This window comes from Phocoena phocoena, chromosome 4 (genome assembly GCF_963924675.1).
Source record: "Phocoena phocoena chromosome 4, mPhoPho1.1, whole genome shotgun sequence".
Classification (NCBI taxonomy): Eukaryota; Metazoa; Chordata; class Mammalia; order Artiodactyla; family Phocoenidae; genus Phocoena; species Phocoena phocoena.
Genome location: NC_089222.1, coordinates 111825231 through 111851860, shown reverse-complemented (window position 1 = coordinate 111851860; position 26630 = coordinate 111825231). Strand labels below are relative to the sequence as shown.

The window sequence follows — 26630 nt, the reverse complement described above, 5'->3', positions numbered from 1 at the left end:
TTCAATGCATGAGCTACATGTGCATTCAAGTTTGTGTACACTGTTTTCATTAAAAGTTTAAATGACAACCACATGTTTTAATTAAGTGAAAAACAAAAGTATATTCCTAGTATAACTTAGAATGTGCTTGTTTCATCAGGTTTCTGATTTTAGCCTAAAAAATAAACTCCAACTCCTGCAAGCTTACTTCCTTAACTATACATTCTTAGAAATTGTACAATGCAGAATAACAATAAAGTAAACTCAAAGGATGAGGGGCTCAAATATAATCTACCATGTTAATTAATGGATTGCTATGCTTTTTGAAATGCATTTTCAAGCAAATTATTAGTTCATTCTTAGGCACCAAATTGAATAATATAAAATATTGAGCACTACATATTTCTCTATGCAAATAGAAATATTATTCTAAATACTTTACAGAATTCTTTGACTAACCTAATTAGGAACTTTTCTTTGTCCTAGAAGATTATATAACTTGAACTAAAAAATGTCACTGTTTCTCAGTAACTCAAGAAAGGAAAATAAGGAAAAAATATGCCCATACGTCTAGACTAACCTCCCTCTAAAATTGTTGGTCTTTGTCTGTGACATTAAAGATTATTACCCAAAGAACTTATAAATTCAATTATTTGATGAAGCAATAGCAATTATTTAGAACTGCAAAAGAAAAAACAACCAATTTTTATACAACTTTTAAACACATACTTTGCCATCAAAATGAGTTTTGACCATGCAGATGCAACATTTTTTACAAACATATTGTGCTTGTGCTTTTGAACTCAATATAATCTTGACATAGGCTATAAAGAAACGTCTTCACCCAAACTTACTCTAATACATCCTTTAATAGAGTCCTATGCAATGTATATATAAATGGAAAATATAATCGGAAACTTCGAAGTTCCTGAAAAATAATGACAATTAGCGTAAGTAAGCATCATCTAAGCTATTTCATGCAGACAGACAAGAATAGGAGAAAGCATCCCAAAACAGTAAAATACAGTGGGTGCATGGCTTTGGGGTCCAACAATTGCATTCTAAACTCGATTCTGCCAATTACCAATTGCGTGTCTTCCAGCAAGTTACTGAATTTCCTGGAGGCTCAGTTTCTCACTGGTAAAATGGAGGTAATATATCAGAGTGTTGCTGCAAGGATTCACAGAAGCAGTGTACATCAAGTGCTTAACACAGTGCCCAGTGCTGGGAAAAATGCTCAAGTTATTAGCTGCTCTTTATATTATTATTATAGACCCTGGACCATTTAAACTGCTGTCTAAAGTGATGAAAAATGTAAAAGTAGGTCGATTTACTTTCTTACTTTTTACACCCAACTTGGCCTTTGCTTCCTTTGTGACCTTTTTTTCCATTCCTTTCTCCCATGTCTTTGTTCTCACTAGAATCTAAACACTTTTCCTGTTATTTAAACAAGCTGAACATTGAAGTTTGATTGGACAGTACCTTGAACTATTTGAGGACTACACACTTTTTAAAATTTTATGAATTTTCTTTTTTTTTTTTTTTTTCGGTACGTGGGCCTCTCACTGTTGTGGCCTCTCCCGTTGCGGAGCACAGGCTCTGGACGCGCAGGCTCAGCGGCCATGGCTCACTGCCCCAGCTGCTCCGCGGCATGTGGGATCTTCCCGGACCGGGGCACAAACCTGTGTCCCCTGCATCGGCAGGCGGACTCTCAACCACTGCGCCACCAGGGAAGCCCTAAAATTTTATGAATTTTTAAAAATGCTCCTCATGCTTCTGAGAAAGATTGAGAAGCCTACTCTGAACATCCTAACTGAAAATTAAACACTTCCCCACACGCTCTTGCATTTGTCCTGATTTTTCAACACAGCATTATCAACTTTTATCATCCTATAAATTTAATTATTATATTTTCTCTCTTCCTTTAATTAAAATAAACCTCTATAAGGGAAATATGTCTTTCCCCATCCCCCCTCTTCCCCTCTACCTGGGACCTAGATTAGTACCTGGAATATTTATTGAGTGGATATTCTTTTCATTATTTTCCTATGGTAGTATCCTCCTTGGGTTTTGATCTATGCATGCTCTTGCTAAACTTTAAGAAATAATTTAACACTACTTTAGTCATAAAAGAACAACCTTGATTTTCTTCCCTCATTTTATAGAGTTAATATTCCAGATCCGTACAATGTAACTTCTAACACAATCCCATTTCATTATCTATAAAGTTTTACTTGGATATTTTAAAAGATTTTTTTCCCTTCTTTCTGGAACAGTCACAACAGTTAAACAGATGCATGTCAGCTTGAAGCAATTAATTCTCAAGTGAATAACTCTGATTGGTATGAGCCCTGGAGACAGACATTTTATATAATTCTTAGTTGAAGTGGATAAATGATTACATGTTTACTAAAGTCGACATATACTCAAAGACTTGTATTTTCAACTTGACTGCTTAGTCTTCTTTATACAGATGACTGAAGTTAAGCATTGAACATCAAAATGACTGTGAAAAATCATATATATATGATTTTATACATAATTTGGCAAGGCCAGGATATGCACTTAGGTATAATATTTTCTACACTCTACCACCATCTGCCAGTTAAAGTCTGCAAAGTAAATGAACATTAAAATACTTAAACATTTGAAAGCTTACTCTTTTAGTGTTGGTAGTAGAAACATCCTTTTTCTTTATTTGAAGCCAAAATTTATTAGGAGTAATGTATAGTCTATATTCTTCTTTCTCTTTTAACTTTTAAGACCAAATAGAAAATCTAATACTTTAGGGCTTACTCAGTGCTTCAGAAAGGTAAATGAGAAGGGGCTGAGCTAGCTTTCCTTGAGAAACTGTCAAGTAAAGCTTACAGGAGTATGTGTGTGTGTGTGTGTGTGTGTGTGTGTGTGTGTGTGTGTACGCACATGCATCATTACTCCCAGTCATTCCTGAGCACTTCTGGGCACACAGTCAGTAACTATCAAAACTTTACCTAGGTTGATGATTGTGAGGAAAAAGATTCAAAGTAAACATTTCTCCACAGGCACCAAAAAAATTGAGTGAGAGAGCTTTAAACACACATACACATGTGATTGTTAATATATATATTTTTTCAGGGATATAATAAATCTAGTATAGTAGTTTGCAATCATCTTGAAAACAATCATATTGGTTTAATATTACTAGGTAGATGTGGAAAAGACTTACACAAGAAAAGAGTAAAGCTGCTAAGTTATTTCTGAAAAGTGCATTTTTGTACAATTCAAAACAAAATGAACCAATGTTTTGGCTATGATAGTCAAATATAAAGATGATTTACGTAATTGAAATGAGCAAAAATTCTGGCACATTTTGGATCAAATTCTATGTAGACTTAATTATTTATTTTTATAGTTATTTCACAAATGTTGAGTTTTATTTAGACTATCCAAATATTATTAAAATTCCAAAGTGATGTGACTACTATGGTCATAAAAGAGTTAACCAAATCCAGTAAGACAATTCTGTATATCCCTTAGGTAAGTTGTCTGAAGCTGTCAACAAACAAAATATCACCAGGAATAAATTTCCTACATTCAAAATTATTAAGGCAAGAAAAGGAAATATATACAATTAAATGAAAGAAAGCTGATGATAGCAGGACGCTTCTCTTTCACCTCTTTGTAAAGTGTTCTTTATTCTATGGGATTTTTAGTCCCCAGACCCTTTATCCTTTAACATCCTTCAGCACCTAGCATGACACTTTCCCAATCTGCACTTGAAGCTGAAATATACTTAGATTTATATCTTGGTTTAACAAATATTTGAGCAGTCATCTTTTTCCTTAAAAAATCATTTTATCCCTTTAAAGTGAATATGTTTATTTTAAAAATACTCCAGCTAAATTGATCTGTGTTTGTGTCAGAAACTAGGACAGTGTAACACTGCAAAAAATGACATTTAGTCAGAGACACCATTAACTTCTACAAAGAGAAGCAGAGAAAACAAATAAAATTATAAGTAGTTAGTGAGACACACTTTACTTATTTTAATGGTGTTTCTACAGGGCAACAAAAGGTGAATTATCTGGTGCCCAAGTAAAAAACTGTGCTGAACTTACAGGAACTAGACTTAAATCACATTTATTCACTTACTAAGAATATGATCTTGTGAAAGTTATAAATCTTTCTAATGCTTATATTTAATTTGAGGATAAAAATACTTGCCTGACCCCATCACTAAGATGATGTCAAGATGAACCAGTAATTAGATAATGGCTTAATTTTAAGAAATCTTCTGGAATACTCAGGTACCATTTTCAAGATGGCAAGATGAGTCAATATAAATAAAAGTATTCATACACTGTCAAGTGTTATGCAATTTAACTTTTGGTACTAATTTGGAAACCATCTCTAAAATACATCTGATCCAACCAATTCCATTTAATTGAATAGAACCAGGTCATGCTACAGTTCTTTTACCTTTCAAAAAGCTATGATTCCAGACTGCTCAGTATTTCCTAACAGTCATTAAACATCACAAAATTTCACTTAGTGAATAGGAGAAGACCATGGTAGAAGGGGCAATTAGGGATCATCTTCACAGAGCTACAGTTGAAGTTATGAGCATGTGTGAGTTCTTCAAGGGGAAAGAGCAAGAAAAAAGAATAAATGATTGGGTTTGGATCTGAGGGGAAAAAAGACAACACAAAGAGTGATTAGAGAAGAAAGGGAAATCAAGATAGTGGTGCAGCATGTGGAGAAAGTGGAGGTAAGGAAGAAAGGTGGGCCAATGGCACAAGAATGAGGAAAAGATATAGCAGGGAGCAGAAGACTTTATGACCATCGCAGCTAACAGGTACTAAGCTTATAGTATGTGCTGGACACTGTTGCCAAGCCTTTCACATGCCATCAACTCATTTAATTCTGACAATAATTCTACAAGTAGGTGTTTTAAAAATGAGAAAACTAGGAAACAAAGAAATTACTTTCATGAGTAAGTGGAAGAGATGGAACTTGAACTCTCAGATGGTCTTATTCCAGAGCTAATGCTCTTAACCACTATCCTAGTAAAAAGAGCAAATTTCTCAATGTTTACAAATATAAGACCCAGAAATACATACTGCCATACAAGTTACATGAGCCTCTGTGAGATAAGAATGTTAGGGTAAGAGAACAAACTGAAGAAAGGAATGTTTCAGAATCAGAAAAGAATGCTACCACAGAGAAACTTATTTTCCTTTTGTTTTCCTTAGGCTGAACAAAAAGGAAGAGCGTTAGAAGGGAAGGTAGTAGAGTGAAATTGACTATTTCCCTAAGTAATAAAGAGCTTATGGGGAAAAAATTACAGTAATGGTTATAATTTTACAGACAAAGAAAATAATCTTCTGTTTAAATTAATGTTCCTATCATAAATGTTAATTGCATGCCAATAAAAGGTAGTATGACTGCACTTAAGTTATATATTAATTAAATAATTTTACTTAATAACATAATAAAGAATGCTTTCCTTATTCAACAGTTGGTATCATGTAACTACCGAAAGGATTAATTAGTTCCACAGATAAATTTCACAAATAAAATAGGGATTAATTAGGCATTTTGCCGTCAGTTAGGGTAAGAGATACCACATTAATAGAATTAGAGATGGTTCTTATACATGGTTATAACTGAAACCACTGTTTCCAAGAACACATTGTTCATGGCTTTACTTTTTCCACTTTTCTCTGGAGAGACACAACTTTCTTTTGGTTGTAGCACCCATATATCCTTAAGAGCCCTTAAACATTTATAATGAACCAGTAATTAGATAATGGCTTAATTTTAAGAAATCTTCTGGAATACTCAGGTACCATTTTCAAATATAGATGAAACACTGAGCCCTCAATTTGACCCTGTGAGATTCTGTGAGAGTTAGAACAGCTTAACAGAAAATGATGAAAATAAAAATATCTCACTTATAGAAGATCCAAACAGCTTTCTCGTAGGCAGGAGATGTTCACTGAAAAAAAAAAATAAAAGGGGGGAGGGTGGGCTAATTTCTACAGAGATGCAGAAGGAAAAAGTAATTTAACATTCAATATATTAGAAATTTATTTTAGATACTGAATGCTCTATTTTTAAAAAGCTGGCATCAGATATAAAGGTGATATGTATAATTTATTTTTCAAAATAAAAGAGAACAATCTGTTCTGGACTAAGTAAATAAAGGACAATTTAAAAAGAAAGTTTAGATATGAAATCTTTCAGGCCAGTGTTTTCATTGTGGATTTTTCCTTCCTCTACAGTTTGCAATGCTATTCCCTAGGAAAGGAAAAAGTTTACTAAATGAGACAGTGAATGTAAAGTGCTTGCAGCATGCAAAGCATATGTTTGTAAATAGATGATAGGTCTTATTATGAAAGTCTGTTCAGCAAGTATCCTGACAGCAGATTCCACAATTTCAAATTCTACAAAATCATGATGTATGTTATTGATAATATTTTATCAATTTTTCCTTTCTACCATTTAATTAAACATCTGCTCTAAGGGAAAAGCAATAGATTATAGAAATCTTTGTGTTTTAATTACTTAATTTTGAACAACTTTAAGGGCTCTTCCACCATTAGGAAACTGTATCCTCCATCTATCCAGCCATCCATCCATACATCCATCCATCCATCCATCAATCAACAATTTAGCTTTATGTTTACCTAATATATTCCAGTAAAGATATAATTGTTAATATAAGAAAGACAGTCTTACCATGTATCTTGGAGTCAATTGCCATATAATAGTACCTCTTTTCACAAATTGGTAAAAATACTTATGCTAGGAACAAATGTTTTCCTCCCATTAATGACACAACTAGTAGGTGAGAATGTCCTGTTTCTATAGCATACAATAATATTTCTGATTTCTGTTTTCCCCAGAAAGACAAGAAATAGAGGAGAGAAATCTTGACTGAGCTATTGTTAGATGAATTTCTGGAACCAGAGGAGACTATCACTGAGCAACTGAGCTATGAACCAAAATCAGAAATGCTGTTGAATGACACTGAATAGCACTCAGCTATTAAAAAAAAAAAAACCTAAAAACGTTTGTGTGTAGTAAGGGCCCACTCATTATTCATTACTACCTATAGTCCTATGAATATATATTAAACCAATCTAAAAGTGTTACAGCAGTTGCAAAATATTTTTCTTACTTTGTGATTCATCTCAAATTCCTGAGTATAAAATGAAGCTAAATCATAGGCTCTTTATTGCCAGTGGAGGTGGGGGGTACATATTTGTCATTATCATTACATCACAGGGGTTTTTGGACAGTGTTTAACAATGAAAAATTACCAAAAGTACCTCTAGGTAATGAGGTAATGTTTAAAAGTATTACTTTCACCTTGAAACTAAAGAAGGCTAACCAAGGCCATGAGTGTACATCCATTTTGAAGCTACAGAAACAAAAGGAGGACTTACATTAAATATAAAATTGTTAGTAGGATTACCTGTCCCCATTCGCATAAAAAGAGCTTCATCACTAAATGGACACAGAGTAAAAGCGCTTTTGTGCTCTCTCTCTCTCACACATATGTGCATGAGGAAAAGAAACATGCTTGCATCTGTTCAAAGTCACTATGTAGATCTTTTATGAGAAACCCTTGGACTTGTTTTTTTTCTTCCTTTAATTTTTTACCAAAACATCTAAGCCTGGAAAACTAAAAAGTTAAGCTCTACATTTTTAGTCCAGAAATTAACCTTTACATATAAAATCTTGATAGAATGTGGCAACTAGCTAATCCTAAATTAAGTCCTTTGTTTTTATTTGCTGCATAACGCCTAGATTCTAACAAACACAGACTGTTACATAACCACGCTTCAAAGGCTTCTGTAAACTAAGCAACTCACAACAACATCTCTGCCTTCGGCGATCACACTTCAGTGAATCATCCAAGTGACCTTATATGCTCATAAGAAACTCTGTGTGCAGGTTGCAAATGTCAGTGTCTGAATTTACATTTTAAAAAGTACATCTTTCAGCAGTTTAATGAAAACATTGCAAAGATCTTGAGTCAAATCCAACTATTTACTCATCCGTTCCCTTAGCTTTAAATATTTTTGGCCTGGATTCATATATTCTTCACAAGCCGTAACTTATGATGATTCCTCTTAACATTTCAATATCATAAGAGTTTGAAAAGCCATTTGGAAAGGGGGCTGCAATAACACTATTATTCTCACCCCATCTCAAAAGCATGCTGACAAATAATTTGAAAACGTTTGTTACTAGTGTTGTTTACGCTCTCAGAGTGATAAGAATCTGTACATACCAAGACACATACCTTAAAAATGAGCTGTGAGGGCTTAACATTCACATAAATATTTTACAGTAAACTTAATTGATGTGATGCATCAGAAGGTTTCACTTTGAGCAAAGAACTACGGCACATTTATATTCTCCAGAATGCAGGGAAATCACAATAATTGACTGAAGCAATTATTTCATGTTTTGCTTTTAAAAAAAAACTTATTTTTTAGTTTTTTCTTTTGGATGATGGTGACAGGGGTCACGAGGAAGAATATGTGGGGAAAAATTTGTAAAGCGTGATGGTGAGGTACTGAGGGAAGCTGACGAGACTGAAGTCTGTGCCATGAAATTGTGTGTAATTTTCTCATGCTACCTATTTTCTCAGAACTATAGCAAAATCCTTTTGAACATTACAGAAATAAGTCATCATCTCTAATACCACTATTGCTACCACCAGCAACTAAATGTACGCACCCATGAATGGCAGAAAGGGGCACTGTGGTCTAATAGAAAGAACATGGGCTTTGTAACACACTGCTCAACCTTCACCAGCCTGTGCTGGAGGGAAGTTGAATAGTTACTTAAAGGCCTAGTTTCCTGATCTGTCACATGAATCTAACACAACCTACCTTACGGGGCACCTGGGAATGTTAAGCTACATACTTAATAAAAATGGCTAGCAAACAGAAGGTCCTCAAAAGAGGGACCCTTCACCCATGCTCTCCCCTATGTCACTCAAAATGAGGCAGCATCATTTGTTTTATTCAAAATGGATTAGAAAGAGTAGTTTGTCCTTAGGGGCTTAGCAATTTTCCTTTTGATTCAATGCTGATTTGATAATGGTGAAGAAATGTGACCATAGAAATACAATAATGATTCTGATACTATAAAGGGCATTATGTTTCTTGCTTTCTCTCCAGCTAAACAATGTAAAATCATAAGCAAATACACCACATCAGGAGAATGCATTTTATCTTCCTGAGCATGTAACCTGCCAGTACATTGGGTCTCAGTTCTGCATCACCCACATTGCTATCCACTGTAGGAAAGAACACTGGTGATTATTACACTGCAGATTAGTGGCTAAAAAGACAAATGGGAGACACTGCCCAGGCAAAGGGTTTTTATTGTTGCTATTTTTTGTTTTCTAGAATATGGCTACAGATTCCTTTTGTAGAAACAATACTATGTCCTTTAGCAATCACCATGAAGACCAGGTTCAAAACCTTAGTAATACAAAGCAGACAACCCTCTCAGCTTTCCAAATTTATCATCTTATTTTGAAGTGACAGCTAAAAGCATCCTTAAAGTGTTGCTTCTATTCTGCCTGGCATTGCCCCCAAAATAGCTCCCCTTACAACAGTTTCTTGGGAAGACAGTCAGCACATATGCTACACAGATCTGAGTGAAAGTTGATGTCTTGCTATTTGATATACAGGATACACAGGTTAAAAAAATGGAACTGCACAAGAATTCAGACATGCTGCCTATTGCAGGTTTATATTTCATAGTGACAGAGGAAGTTCAAATGACTTCTTTAGAAACTTTAAGTTTGTTCTGGTACCAAATCCTGCTTTTCTGGGAATTAAAAATTTGATGAATTTCCTGACTTGATTAATACATCCAATCTTGCCTCTGTGGATCCTTCACAGAGAAAAATCTGTATTCAATTCACTGGCTCAGTAGTTGGAAATACCAGTGTCATAGAAGAACACTTTGGTAAAGTCAGAAACTACAGCATAGAAATCCCAATGTTTTCGTACTTTCTATACCTGAAATGATTCTATAATGCTGAACTACAATGTTGTTTAAAGGTATAAGAACAAAGTCAGAAAGATGAAAGACCAAAAAGAAATGAGACTTGTAAAATGCTAAGGATAGTAAAAAGGACTGTTAAAGCTAAGCTAGAAACAACAAGAATCTGAAAGAAGAGATCTATCTATTGCTTAGGGGAGATGGTATGATCATAACATTAATACTCTTGTGTTCTTTTATCTTCTCTATTAATAGTTTAGAGACAAAAAATAATGTTTTTTTATGTTCAATGTTAAATTTGGGATTTTAGTTAAATTAGCTGAATAAAGAATAAGTGAGATAGGACATAATACAAGTACACATAAAGAAAAGCTAAAGCTTTTTATTTGAAAGTGAATACAGTATGAGTGAAAAATGTGATGGCTGCCAGAAAAGCTGATGTAACTTTAACTCCATTAATGAGACAGCAGTCTCAAGATAAGAGGAGGTAATGGGGCACTCAATATCATACTTGCCAGATCATATCTGGAATATTCTGCTGTTAGTTCTGGAGACACAATGAAGAGGAGTGTGAACAATGCTGGGTGGATTTTGATAAGAGAGACATGATGGCAACAGGTCTGGAAAGTATCATAAGAATCTATTAAAGAAACCAGAGGTATATTTGGTCTGGAAGAGGGTAGACTAAGGAGAGGTGGTACTGTGAGGAACAAGTTAAATGCCTTTTTGATTTGAATAGCTGGCATATAGAACAGGCATTGGACCCAGAGTACAGAATTAATGCATTTACATTTAAGGCTATATTAAAAACAAACAAACAAACTTGAATTGTTTACCTTGTGAAATAGTGAGATTCCTAAGACTGGAAAGTGTTCTAATGACTGCTATGATTTGTGAAGGAGTATATAGGTGGGATTTCTGCACCGAACTGGGTCATTGGAGTATAAAGCATTTCAAAAACTAGAAGTTTTTATGATTTCAAGCTAGGAGTTAGGGCTGGCAGTAGTAATATAGCTAATTAGAAAATATGGTTTAAGGTATGTTGGAAATGCTCTCCTGCCTTCCTTTCCTCAAAAGAAAAATCCTCATTATAAAAAAAATTATTCTACTAGACATCTAGTCCATTAGGTCTTCCATACTTTTGAGTATTCAAAGAGACTGTTATTTAAATGCAAATGTCCTTGGAGGAAGCAATAACATATAGGAATTAGTTACAGCTTGTTTACAGAAAGACAGGAATGAGAAAGGCAGCAAGAGTAAATAAGGTCCAAGTGGGCACAAATCTGTAGAAGACAAAATCCTTGTAGTAAGAGAACCAAACAATATTTCTTCAAGGTTCTCTTAGAGATGCAACAGATGACTAAGGCTGCAACTATGACTTCTATAAAGATATGGCCCAGTTTTCCAAGATCTGTATATCATTACAACATTTAATGAGTACATATTCTGAAATGAGTCATTAATATAAAGCATTCAGTATTTATCAGTATAGAAATTTTCTGTATAACAGGTGCCTATGGGCATTTAAACAAATTGCTAAATTTCTAAAGATTCAATTTGTGGCAAGGTTTACCAAAACCAAACTAGACTTTCATGTACAGTGTAACTTTGTATCATTAAACAAAATTAACTTTGGGGATGGATTTTACTTAGTAAAATATACTATGTTATTATATATATTTTCATTTAATAATATTGTTAAATTACACAGACTTCAGATAGGGGATCAATGTAGCTAGAGCCAAGATTTTTCTCCTAGACATCATCATTGAAATTCCATGTATTTCCATTTGTCAATGATGCTAAATTAAATTCATATTTTCTATTCCCCAAACTGGTTACTCCTCCTCCTTGCTTTGCTATCCTCAGTAATAATGCTACTACCATTCTTCTCACTCTTCACAGTGAAACCTTGTATCTTCTTTTCTACACCCCGTGTCCAAACAATTGCTGAGTCCTTTCACTGCAAGAAAGTGCTTCATATACCTCTTTCTATCCTATGGACATTACTTCAGTTCATACCCTAATTCTCTTTTACGTGTACTTCAATTTTTCATAATTGATACCTGTACTTCCAACCTCTCTCCTCATAAAAGCTCTCTAACACCCTGGGTACATGAGAACTTTTCCAAATGCATACATTATTATCAAGTAGCTCCCTAGCCCAAACCCTTCAGTGACTCACTATGAAACTATAGAAAAAAAGCCTAAACTAATTAATAAGGCATTAAAATATTCTATTATGTGATGGCAATCTGTCTTTTCAGTTTTATCTCTGAGTACTTTTCCTTCTGGTCCTCATTCTCCAGTTAATCTATGGTACTATCCATTATCTAAGGATAGTCTCTGATTTCCAACAGCTTGAACGGCCTTCCTCAATTTTTTCTACAATTTTATCCATTTCTCGAGGTCCAGGCTTAAAGGTCTTTTCTTAATCAATCCATCAGTCCACTAATCATCTCTCTCTCTCCCCTCCCCCATCCAGGCTTAAAAGTCTTTTCCTTTTCAATCAATCAATTAATCAATCTCTGTTTCTTTCTCTCTCTCTCTCTCATATTTATTTATTTTTCTTTTACTTATCCTCTGTTAAACATGAGGATAAGTTTGTGGAACACTCCTGCCCCATCCCCTTTACTGCATTATGCCTTACATCCTAAATTGGTTTTGTACATCTCTTCTTCCCCACTTAGGGTCAAGGGCAGTACTTAACTAACAAACACTGCAATAGATCACAAGTGTTCTGTAATTGTATTTTGGTCTGATAAAAATCAAAATTATGTCTTGACTATATGACATTATTAGATATAGCAGGATTTAGTCTAGGGGTATTACTTTTAGCAGTTCGTAGCTGAGAAGGCTTATGTATGAGTTGCTACATGTCTAGCATCTGTTTGCATTTCTTCATGGAGATGGTGAGAACGTTTGCCTCCTGAACAGTACAGCTCTTCTTTAGTGCAGACAACCCATTACACTGATTTCCATTATCTGAGCATTCTCTGTATTAACTGGGGCACATTTAGACTATTAGTCACAGCAATAGCCTTCCCTCCCCAATGCTCTGATGTCCTGTGGGATGCTGATCTGGAAGGGTTGGGGTAGAAGACAGGGAACATCTTTCACGACGCTCAATGTCACTGAGCAGCACAGATGCCACAGGCTACTTACCGACAGTATGGCCCTTTACTCCTAACTGCCAAGAAACATTCTGTCTGGGCAACCACTTCACCAAGGAGGCCACTTCCTGGAGACTCAGGGGTAATTCCTGATTAAGCTACTCATGATGATAGCATTCTCCTCCCTAGACACCTCTCTGGGGATATGTGACTGAATTCTGGTCAATGGGATACAAAAGGAAATTTGCTAAAGTGACTTCATTCTTGAAAAAAGACACAAATCTATTTGCCTTTTGTTGTGTCTGAAGGTGACATTTGGAACCATGGCTGTTGTCTTGCAACTCTACCAGGTGCCAGCCTTTGGACACTGCTGGCACCCTGAGAGTTAAAAGCAGAAAGGCCAATAGACCAGGGAACTTGATGATATTGTCATAGTGCTGGGGTCCCCCTACCTCAGGGCTTTCATTGTTTGGCAAAATGCATTTTCCTTATTGTTTGAGCCAGCCAAAAAGGGGGTTTCTCTTACTGTAGCTAGAGACACCCTGACGCGTAGGACTTCAGGTTGGCATCTGGCATCTCACTCAGGTGGCTGACATTAATCATTGTTAGGGCTTCAGAGGAAGAACACATTATTTCTACTGCCTGTTTAAAAATCTGTGCTGGTTTGTTGCTATATCCTGAATCTGTCACTTTTTCCCATGGATTGGGTAAGCCATAATCTCTTTAAAATACACAGCAGGTTTCACTTTGTCACAATGATCACACTTACAATTATTAATGTTTGTCTTCTTCACTAGCTTAAAAGCTCAATGAGGGCAGTGACTGAATCTGCCAGGAAAATTCCTGTACTTCCAGCACCCAGCACAGGGCTGGCATGCAGGTGTTCAATAGATAGATGCGTGAAATGAATGAATGGATGAGTAAATGAATGTTCAGACGATATCAAAACATTCTCCCTATTATTTCCTTTGCTTCCACCTCCCATGCCCTGATTCCTTACCAATTCAGGCCCATAAAAGCGAGCTATGTCTTGTATTTTAGGAGACGGGAAAAAGAAAGGGGAAGGAAGCTATCTTTACAGCTACTGTCTACTTGCTCACTCAGTGGAGAGGGGGAAAGGAGACAATTCTCAAGGGCAACTTACAGAATATTTTCATAAAGAGAAACAACAATTATCTCCTATACTATTAATAGTATATTAATAGTATATTAATCCTATACTACATATTGGATTAAAATATTACTTAAGAAAATGTTAAAAATCATACTTTTTAGAGCCAGAATGGAGTTTAGGGTTAATTTAGTGTAACTGAATTAAGCAAAGATTTATCAACTATTTTAAGTCCCTCATTTTTCAGATGAAGAAACTGAGAGCTACCGTCACCAAGATCAGCATTAGTTTTTCTGACGCTCTATGATGCAATAAAAAAACTGAATGCAGACAGTCATATTCATTGGCAACAAAAAGGATATTTTCCTGGCACTGTCGTTCCAAGTCGGTAATCAGTGTAGCTGTTGCTTGGATGAAAGTTGAAAACAAAAAGAAGGCCTGCTCTCTCAAAAGCAATGATCTTATTGGTTTCATGCTCTTCACTAACATGAGCCTGTAAGAATTAAAACGCATAATACATTTAAATAATACCCAGATGCTGCTACAAGTAAATTCTTTACAAAAAAGTTGTTTTTGTCTTTATTAACAGCCTTGTTAGTTATTAAGCCAAAAATGAAAATTCTAGCATGTTATATTTTTTGAACATGTTGCAATCATGCCCTATCAAACTCTAGGCCAACAGCAGTCTCAAAAAATTGCTTAAGGAGTATAAAAGCTCACCAGCAACTTGCCAACTTCAAACAAAGCACAGACAGAGGATTAGGGTTTGGGCTTAGGTTTTAGCTAAAAATATAGCACCTGTGCTATACATAAAGCATCTGTGTGTGTGTGTGTGTGTGTGTGTGTGTATTAGATCTACTTATAAGTGAATTTTCTTTAAGACTTTTGTTTTAGTCCTTAATGAGGTAAGGTATATAAAATTACTTTTCAAAATATGATGTAACATTGTTATTATATCCAGATTTCTGAAGTTGTAGTTTTCTTAAAAACTTTACATTATTGCACGACTTTGTCAGATTCAAAAACAACCAAGAGTCCTTCACAGTATACTTTTTTTTTTTGCCTAATAATAGAGAAAGTCTGAAAAGGAATTACAACATCTACAAGCTCTCTTATTTTATACACCACATTTTACAGTAGGTAGTGAGAAGGCTTTGTTTTCTCAACCCTACCCTCTTCCAGCCCCAGCTTTGATAGGACTTATTTCCACGCACGTCAGCAGCGCCACTCTTGGTAATTTAGAAATGTGAGCTAAGGCTCTAGAGCAAACAGCATGCCTTTTGGTATTCAACATTGTTCCTATTGAAAAGGCGCATCATTTTGCTCTCTCTTCTGGAAACAGCACTACTAATAAATGTGATTAGGGCATTTGTGTCATGTAGCCAATCTTACTGAAAATATAAGTACCTTTGTCCAACCATTAAAAAAAAAAATCAGAGACACCAAAGTAAAAACACATCAACAGTAGTTTCAAACAGCACCAGTAGACAGTAAATGGATTATAAGTAACACATATTATATGCAAATTTTTGCAAGGGAAAAAAAAAACACTGTATAAAATCTGAACCTGTTAATTACATTTTCTAAAACTTATTGAAAACTGAGACTTTAATTCCAGAGGAGAGTCAGGCTCATGAAAAATACAAAACAGCATGGAGGTATAATGGCATCTATTGAAATGACAAGTTAGAGACCAGTAAAGGAAGGAAAAAAAAAGGAATAAAGAAATCTCCATGTTGTCAAAGCAGTTTCTTTATGACAGCATAATTATTTATGTAAAGAAAAACAGTCAAAACAATTAAGATATTTCCACAGCAATTTCCAAAGTGGATGCCATGCAGAGCTTTTGTCAATTATTTTAACCAATTGAAATAAAAATTACTAAATTTAAACAACAACGACAAGCTAACCACGAATGTAAGCAGGGGATTATGTTTAAGATTTTCATTATCTATTGGGGAGACTTCAGTAACATGTTTTGACAACCTGAAGTATGTCACAGGGCACTACACACTGAATAATAAAATGCTGTTTAAAAGATCTGCATATAGATTTAAATCAATTGCCATTCTAAGCATGTAAAACACTGGTGACTAAAACATAACATTTAGAGTAAAGAGCTTACCTGTGGAGCTGAAAGCCAATGACATCTTTCTTCCAATTTATTCATATCCCTGTCAAAGTTATTTAGGAACTTATAGCGGAGAAGGTCATCATCAGTTAAATGAAACTGCCTTCTTGCATAATGGTAGCTCTCATTATTTCCCTTCCTTGGGAAGTCTAACCATTCAGGATGCCCAAATTCATTACCTGCAGTTGAAAACAAACATAAACATCACCTGGTAATATTAGCATTTCTTATTAAGATGACTCAATAATTGTATGTTTTAAAGTCTTTGAAATCAGTTTAGGTTATAGTTTACTATAGCTGTGCCCTATAAATGATGCACAACCCTGGCTTAGAAACAGCACAGTCTAGCATGCAGTACCGGCAGCATTTGGACTCAAAAGCCCAGGGCACAGTTTTAGCCTGGTCACACATTCCTTGTTCTCATTTTCCTCATGCACAAACTGAGAACAGTATCTCTGTCATACTTATTTCATCTCTGAAATAATCTCCGAAATCTCAGAGTAATTTTTGAGATCTCTATTTCTATAATCTCTGAAATCTGTACAATGCTTTGCAATTTCCAAAGGCTGTATGTACATTATTTTTTGATCCTCGAAGGAACTCTCTATTATATCCATTTCACAGATGAGAAATCCAAAACTCTAGACAGTTAAGGGATTTGCCCAACCTCACGTGGATAATAACTAGAAAAGCAACCATTAAAATTTAGTTCTTCTCATTAAAATCCAAAGTTCTTTCTACCTCATCACATCAGGCAAGTACGTTTTAAACTTCAGGTGCTACAGAAACCCAAGTCATCACTTTTATTATTCATTTTCCCCATCCCTTTCTCAGACCCATGTGCCACCATTAGATGTATATCTTTAATTTAAATGTGTGTGTGTGTGTGTACGGCTGGGACACTTCGTTGGGAACCCATTTGATATTATTTCTCATTATAATGATGAGAACCAGAAACCTGATACACTTTAAACATGAAATAAAATAATAACATCTACATATTATACATTCTTCCTTCTGAAAATCAAATTTAGATATTAGTGGTCTAATAGAATGGCTCCTATTGTTTTCCCCAGGTTAGATTTCTATTTTATGGCTTCTTATTTTTCTCCTAAAAATTAAACACTACTTTCCAAAATTTACTTACATTTGCCACTTTAATGCTGCAATTTTCTAAGCCACAGGTTTCTCCTTTGAGTTGGAAAGTACCGTAGCTGATACAAGTGTGTCCTACTTTAAAGTAAATAGTTGCTAAGTGAAATAAGTCAGACAGAAAAAGACAAATACCGTATGATCTAACTGATATGTGGAGTCTAAAAACAACAATAACAACAACCAACCAGCAAACAAAAAACAAGCGCATGGAGACAGAAAACAGACCAGTAGTTGCCTGAGGTAGGGGTGGGGGGTTGGGCAAATGGGTGAAGAGGGTCAAAAGACATAAATTTCCAGTTATAAAATAAAAATTAAAAAATATGGGGATGTAATGTACAGCATGGTGACTATAGTTGATAATACGGCATCACATATTTGAAAGTTAGCTAGGAGAGAGGATCTTGAGAGTTGTCATCACAAGAAAAAAAAAGTTTTGTAACTATGTAGGGTGATGGATCTTAACTGGACTGACTGGATGATCATTTTGCAATATATACAAATACTGAGTCATTGTGTTGTACATCTGAAACTAATGTAATGTTATGTCAGTTATACTTCAATAAAAAAGAAAGGCAGAAAAGAAGCTAGCATATTAATATTCTAATAAATAAAAACTAACAAGCTATGATGTAATTCAAAATGATTTACTGTAGAGTTGCTTTAAATGGTAAACTCTACTAAGAAACACTGCAATTTACATTTAACTTTTCAGGACTATAGTCATCAAAATAAAAACAACATCCAAATATATCTGTAGCAGCTTCATAAAAATTACAGTGTCTGCAAAACTTTTCCTTAATTCGAGTATTTCAGTCTAAACAATACTTCTTATATTGTTGTCTGCTATGTGACAGAGGAGGGAACAAGATTTCTAACTCTGCGGGCCTTTATTTACTTTATGGTGTCTTAAAGTGATACAGGAACTTCCCTCTGCTACATTTAGGAGTCCTGCCTAGGTCTGGAGCCTGATTCACATCAGCCCATAGTGAACCCATGGCATAGCTTGCTCCATCATCCATTCAACCAGCAAAAAGATGCACCTCCAGAATTGTAGTCCAGCATATTCATTGCTGATACTGAAGGTACTGTCTGGAGAAAATTATATGTCCTAGTACTAGTGGGATTTCAACTAGTTGGGAATTTAGGAGAGACCAGAAATGCCATAGGGTAGCTAAAGTATAGTAGCCTACAAACCAGATCCAAGCTCTCTATAGGCAAAATACTTTTATTTTGGTATGACCATGAATCTCTGAGTTGACTCCAGTATTAATAAGCAATTTCTTTAGCCTTTCTGGGGGAAGATTGTTATATCACTGCCATCATGATTATCATAGTATAATCAGCAACAAAAGCTTAATGTTGGCTTATTATTTGCCAGGCACTATTCTAAGCATTACACATGAATTAATTCCTTTCATTTTCAACAACCCTGAAGTAGTTACTATCATTGTCCCAGTTTTATAGGTAAGGAAACTGAGGCACAGAGAGCTATTAAGTAGTGGGGCCTATTAGCCCAGACAGTTTGATTTTAGCACCTTCACCCTTGGTTACCACTCTCCCGTATTGCTTAGAAGCAGATACCATGGAAATATAGTGCAAACATTGACCAAATTCTCATATGTGGACAGAGATTCTAAGATAATGGAATGATGTGCAAATGTGTTGAGTGAGAAGGTGAGATGTAGTAAGGAGTTTGGTTTAGCCATGAAATAGGGCTTGTGGTAAGGAGAAGAGGTGAGACAGGCAGGATGAAGCTAGATTAGGATGGGCCTTACAATCTTTAAACCTTAAGCTACTTTTAAGTAGGGTGATGCAAAGCTCAAATGTGTTTTTATTAAAGTATCTCTGGTAAATACAATGTGGAGGAGACACTGGATATTGGAAATAGCTGAATGGTAGGAAAGCTACCATGGAATTCAAAGTATAAGATAAGAAATAACCAGGGGAGTTCCCTGGTGGTCTAGTGGACTCTGTGCCTTCCCTGCCAAGGGCCCAGTTTTGATCCCTGGTTGGGGAATTAAGATCCCACTAGCCGCACTGCGTGGCCAAAAAAAAAAAAAAAAAAGAGAGATGACCAGATGCAGTGGGAATGGAGAAAAGAATGGCATTTTTGAGGTGGAAATAACAGGATTTGATGACTGCCTGCTGCATGGATTTTAGTTCCAATGAGGACATTTATGAGAAACATGAATTTAGGCAATTGAATCTCTCCGGGACACAGTTTCCTCATCTGTAAAATAGGATAACAAGTTTCATAAAAGCTCTTTTAAGGTTCAAACGAGGTACGTTAAGGCACTTGGTACAGGGTCTGGCGGCTAAAGCTTTCAATGTTTGGCAGCTTTTACATTACACACTCATTTCTGATGCTGCTCAGAAAAGAATGACATAAAAACCAATAAGTGAGAGTTACTATAAACCTAAAATTTCTGGCTCCCATCATTCTGAGGAGGGAACTAACCAGCCCAACTCTGCAGCAGACACACAAGCAACCAGGATGAATTCAAGGCAGCTATTTGGCTCTTCTTCACTTGGTTTCATGGTACAACATTATTCTTCTCTTTAAAGTGTGGAAATTCTATGCCGATGAGTTTATTCGTATATTTTATAATACAAACACATTTCCCTAAGCCAAGTATTAATGTTCTTTGAATTATCTATTTTAGATCTTAAAAGGCAGAATTGACTGTGAAAGTAATTTTGCTACAAGACACCCAGATTGATAGGGCAAGTCAGGTTGCTATGTTAGGAATCCCCTCTCTACACTCTTCCTTCATGATTCCTACTACATGTTCATCCTGCAACCCCTGAACAAGCTCTCAGGGGTTATTTATAGTTATACTGTATATTATATACACACATATATGCTATATATTGTATATATTATGCTATATAATATATATTTTTATAGTGTATATATATAGTATACAGATGATTCTATTCCACCTAAGTTGAAATTTAATCCTCAGTATGATGGTCTTAGGATGTGGGACCTTTGGAAGGTGTTTACGTCATGCGGGTAGAGCCCTTATGAAAGTGATTAGCACTTTTATAAATACGAGACTCCACTGAGCTCCCTTTCTCCTTCCACCACAAAAAGATATCACTAGAAGTCTATGACCTGGAAAAGGTCCCTCTCTCAACCATGCTGGCACTCTGATCTCAGACCCCCAGTCTCCAGAAATTGTGAGAAATAAACTTTTATTGTTTATAAGCTACCTGGTCTTTGGCATTTCATTATAGCAGCCCAAGCGAAATGACATCACTGTTTCCCTGTTGATAAATATTTTATTTATTTTTATTTATATCTATAGCAATAGCTATATATATCTATCTATATCCATACCTATACTTATATACATATCCATCTATCTATTTATCTATCTTACCTACCTACCTACCTACTTAACAACTAGTTTTTGAAAAAAGGTAGGTATATTATATATTATTTTGAATTTTAATATAAACACTTTCCATGTTAATAAGTATATTATCACCATGACGGTATTCCATTTTGTGCATAAAATGCAATTTTATTTAACTATTTTCCTCATGTTAGTCATTTTGGCTTTTTCTAATATTCTAGCATTATAAAAAAAGACCAGTCTTATAAATGCATCTCTGTACACTTGTCTGATATTTCCCTAACATCAATTGAATAAGTAAAATACTGGTTCAAAAGGTAAATAGCAGATAGGATTCTAAGAGAAAACATTTCCCAAGTTTTCAACATTGCTAATTATTTGAAGACACAGGCACAAGGTAATAAATTGTTTCTCAAAATAATGTTTAACACACACGCAAATTATATTCCTTAATGTATATGTTTAAGTTTCTACTTTAAAAATACTCTTTATTACTTAAATATAAGACTTCATTTTAGTGCCTTCTAACATACATTGATCTTAAACATTCATTTATCTTTTCAATAACATCTAAAACTATTAACTATTAAGAAGAAAATTTATTACATGAGGGCAAATTAAGTACTTGGAAAAAATATAAGAAAAAAATGAAAGTGGTAAAAATGTTTGGTATCATAATCCAATTTAGGATTTTGTATGTCACTACTTTAAAGAATATTCCAAGAAGCATACTTACATAATATGGAATATGAAATTAAACTTCTGAGTTAGAAAAAAGAACTGTTTAAAAAATATGACATGAAGAAGACCCTATTCTATTAGAGAATAATTTATTAATCTCTATTACAGACTAATTTAGATTCTCTGAAAAATCTCCTGGAGAGGCTTCTTTTTAAATTGAAAGATATAGAAAGTTGCATACAACAAAGAAATAGACAGAAAAATTCCGTTAGTGATTGCAATCAAAACATTTTACAGAGTGGCTTTTGAATGTTATCTCTGTTGTAAATGATCTGACAAGGGGCAAATTAAGTTTAATATAGACAAATGCAACATTAAATTCATATTTGGTTCAAAACTGTAAACACAAGCATAAAATAAATGGAAGCAAATCACAGAAAGACTTTCAAAGTGACCTTGGATAACAGTGAACCATTCTCAGACTGAAAAGAAAAAAGTGGAAAATGCCCGTTAGTATCTTACACTAGTTCTCAGCTCACAAACCTAATGAAGAAAAATATTATCATTAAAACAAGTTAAGAATGTTCTTCTCAGCTATGGTCTACAGATTACTTAGGAAATGTGGCAGCATTTGAGACAGTACAGTGAAACATGCTCACCCAAATAAGCTTATAAGTAAGGCCTGCTGTATATAAAGATGGATAAGAAATCTAAATTTATTCAGGTAATGGTAAAGAAGGTAATTGACTTGTTTTAGTACAGATAACCTGATGGAATAGGGAACACATGATCTGAATCAGCATTTTAATTTAACCAAATTAAAAAATATGTGTGTATATATATTTCTAAATTATATATAAATATGTTATGTTTACATGCATACATAATATATGTATACATTCCTCAGTGAAAGCAACAGGCATTTATAACCTGGGGTTCGTGCTTTCCTACCGACTCCTGATATTTTATGCAAAATGTTGTATGTATGTTCATCTGTGCATTTTTCTGAGGAGAGAAAGGTGTTCTTCAGATGCTCCAGGCGTCTGAGTCTTAAAAAGGGTAAGAGCTACTCACTGTATTAGAATGTTAGGAACTAGAAGAATGAAACACAAGTAAGGGTTTCTAAGCTACATAAAAAAAGAAGAAAAAAGTAGAAGCCTAGATTGAGGAAAGCATTTAAAAAGTCTTCGGCTGGTTTACTCAACAGATAAGAGGCTTAGAAAAGTCACATTTAAACTATCTCTAGTGCAGAGAGGCAATGAGTGTGACTCCTGAGAACAAGACTTCCAAGTCCAAAATATGCATTGCAAGTAACCTGGCACTAACCATCAAAGCATGCTCTTTCTGCTCGTTAAATTATAATTATGATCACTAAGGTAATACATAGGATGGTACTCGTTTCAAAATGAAGTGAGGATGGTAATTTTTTGAGCTGCCACTTGGGACATTTTGTAAGAAAACTCACAGTTCAGGCCATGATTCATTGCATTCAATATAGTAACAGAAGTGGATGCTTCCAGAAATGAGAAGGCTGAAAGCTTTAGCTAAACAACTTTAAAACAAACACAGGGAAGCAAGTGACTAACATTGCTATGGTTAATTAATGCTTCTAGAAAATTCTACGCTGTTCCTTTTCTCCCTTTCCATTTCGTCTGTAAACAGCACCATTCATGCCTGGTTAATTGTGAAAAATCTCTAAGCGCGAAATTCCTATCGGGATTTCTTTTCCTGTAATTAATTTTTTGCTGTTTGATGTAAAGGTCCAAACTATAAGTTGACAAGAAGCCAGCTGTTGCAGTGATGAAATTCGAGACAATACAACTAATGAAAAAAGCCCCAGCTCTGTTAGCTGAACATTTTGATTAGCCGGTTTGTGTGTTTTGTTTCTCTAAACTGTAATACATACTAATTTTACCTAGGAATTAATTAAAGTCTATCACAGCCTCCATGTTGTGGATGTTATGTAACTCTTTGTTGATACCAAGTTTATGTATATATGAGAATAAGGTACAGTTTTAATGAGAATAAAAAAACTTTAGCTCCTACTTTTTTTTTTTTTTGTGGTACGCGGGCCTCTCACTGTCGTGGCCTCTCTCGTTGCGGAGCACAGGCTCCGGACGCGCAGGCTCAGCGGCCATGGCTCACTGGCCCAGCCGCTCCACGGCATGTGGGATCCTCCCGGACCGGGGCACGAACCCGTGTACCGTGCATCGGCAGGCGGACTCTCAACCACTGCGCCACCAGGGAAGCCCTACTTCTCTTAACTGTACTGAAGACTAACTCTTTTTAAAAGGAAGTATCTATTTTAAAATCAAATGCTTCTTTCTCAAGGCCATCAAGTTACCAGAAGGTGAGGCACAGAATAAAATATTTTTCTATATTAGGGAGTGTGATTTCCCTTTTTAGAAAAATAAACTTGCTATCTACTGCTCCATCCCACCTTTGACACTGATCACTATGGCTCCGGGCAGGGGCTACACTACACTTCTCTTCTTCATTCTCCACAGCATGTTCCCGTGTATTATACCTACAACAGGGACTCCTTAAATATTTGTTAAGGTTGGATGTTTCCCTCTACAACTGATAAAGGTCTAACGTCATCTCTTTTGAGGTACAGAAACAAAATATGACAGTCAGACTCAGAAGAGGAGATAAAGACAAGCCGAAAAAAACTCAGCAGTGCTACTGGGATTTACCCTTAAAGTCTATCACAGCCTCCATTCTGCGGATTTTAGGTAACTCTTTGTTGATATAAAGTGTATCTATATATACACATATAATGTGTATAAATATATGTATGTGTGTATGTATATATGGTAAGTCCTAAAGAAAATATATTTAAAAACCAAACAAACTTTAATGCTCATTCCTCTTACCTGTACCAAAGACTATTTTAAAATCAAATGCTACAGTCTCTGGGTTCTCCCTGGAGCCTCCCTCGTGTACACTCTTCCTTCAAAAGGTGCAAGTCAGTGATTATATTATGAGCCCCATGACTCCCTATATTGACCATATGCTCAACTTAACACAAAATTCTAATTTTAAAACTACTGAAGTGTATCCTGTGTATCAGATAACGTGCTCAGTGTACATCAGCATGGTCCCTTTCCTCATAGAGCTTACAATCGAATGAGTAAGAAAGACAAATATAAAAATACACACACATATATATATGTTTATATATATAAACAAATATAAAAATACATATTTCCTTAAAGAGAGGAAGTTGGGGAGAAGGCTCAAAAAAGGCTTATAGGATCAGTATGAGTTGAAATAACAAAAAACTGTAGGGGAGGAAAGGAGAGAATGGCAGCAAACCTCCTCCAAGAGCAAATATAAATGCCCAGAGATGACAGTTAGGGAGGACGGAATGAAAATTATGTCAATATACAGGGAAGGGGGAAGAATCAGTCTTAGGAACTCAGTCTTGGAATTCTAGAATTTCCCTTGGTATTAAAAACAAAACAAAACAAAAATCTTTGCATACTAGGCATGTATATAGCTTTTAGAAACATACAGGGTAACTGATGCCATGGGAGTGGATGAAATTGCCTGGGGAGAATATTCAGGGAATAGAGGCAGAAAAGGGAGTATAATGGGACAAAGCCAGAGGCACACTCATACGGCTAGTTGGGGTAGAGGAAGGGGGGGCCTTGAAAAGCTGGTAGAGGAAGGGCCAGAGACAGAAGAGGAAAACCATGGCGGGTAGGAGACGGGAGACTGAGCCCTGAGAAGTAGTGCTTCCTAGAGGAAACAGTGCTCAACAGTATTAAGCATTGGCGAGCTGAACTAAAACCTGAAGGCCTATAACAGACTGAGTAACAAGAGAGGGCACTGATGAAAGAGAGCAATAGCAGTGATATCTGAGGGTATAACCAAAGAACTGAAAACTATACTGTGAGAAATGAATGCTTTATTTTTTTCTATTTGTTTATTCTATGATTTTCTGACAGGTAGTATATTTAACTAAACACCTGGGAGAGAATGGCTCATCTTAGTATGTAAGCTTTGCACTCGTAAATTTTAAATTCTGAGGCAGTTTATGGTATATATTGTATGTATATATATTTCCTATTTTAAGACATTTTAAAAAAAGGGTTAGTATGCTACTAGGTTTCCTTAAAATTCCAATAACAAATTTACAAACTAATATTTTGAACAAAAGACATGATAACTTCCAGTCCTTCATCCCCTAGATAAAGGGCATGGTGGCCTGAATCAAGCACTATAGCTGCTGTCTTGCTCCATCTAATAATACTGTCGTGACTATCGTTCATGCCTCTGACACTGTGACAGCTTAAAGGGGCCAGAAATAATGCTTCTGTTGGAGCTGCGGTAGTGAGGCTGGTCAATACTCTCATTCTGTCCTGCTCTCCCCAGCCTTCCCCCTGATTAATTATGCATAAAAAGTCTTGAGGCAATAGCCAAATGAGCTCCGGGCACTTGGGAAAACAATTTTCAACTTGAACTATGCTTGGACCACGGCCAAACTAATCAATACCTTTACTTATCTACATGATTAGAATTGCTTTGGGTGATAAGTTCCCATCAATAAAGCACAGAATAGGGGGTGAACACTTGCTTACCTCAAGTGTTTTGATAAGAAGATTATCAAAATAAAACAAGCAAAAAAACAAAAAATTCTCTTAACTATCAATGTCCGTAAGTACAAAATCAGATTAACTTTATATTACCTACAAGTGTGGTAGAATAAACGTAGACACGTTTATAAACCAGTCGTTTTAAATGCTGAAGAATTAACATTATTATATTGACGGGTAATTATATATTTCTTGATGCTTTCCTTTAAATCACGAAAATGGAAAAATGCTTTAAATAAATGAAATGTAATCATAAAACTATATTAAAATAATAAAAGCAATAGTAATTACTTGAGAGCCCTCTAGATACACAGACTCTGTGCTAGAATTTTTAGCAGTTATTTCAGATAATAGTTGCAAAAACCCCTCAATATGGGAGGGGACATTGTTCCTATTTTCAGATAATAGATCAGGAAGGTAATATAACTATCTAAGGTTATAAGGTATAAAATATCAAAGTTAGTATTCAAACCTATATCATCT

At 35.2% G+C, this 26630-nt stretch overlaps 1 protein-coding gene across 1 annotated transcript in view; it reads right to left on the bottom strand.

The window, feature by feature from the left end:
- Positions 1-26630, bottom strand: part of GBE1 (1,4-alpha-glucan branching enzyme 1) — a 298444-nt gene that overhangs the window by 22137 nt on the left and 249677 nt on the right. The window contains exons 13-14 of the mRNA XM_065876297.1: positions 16343-16527; positions 14580-14710 (exon numbers count right to left, since the gene is read on the bottom strand). Coding sequence (XP_065732369.1) covers positions 14580-14710; positions 16343-16527 — 316 coding nt within the window. The remainder of the gene's footprint in view (positions 1-14579; positions 14711-16342; positions 16528-26630) is intronic.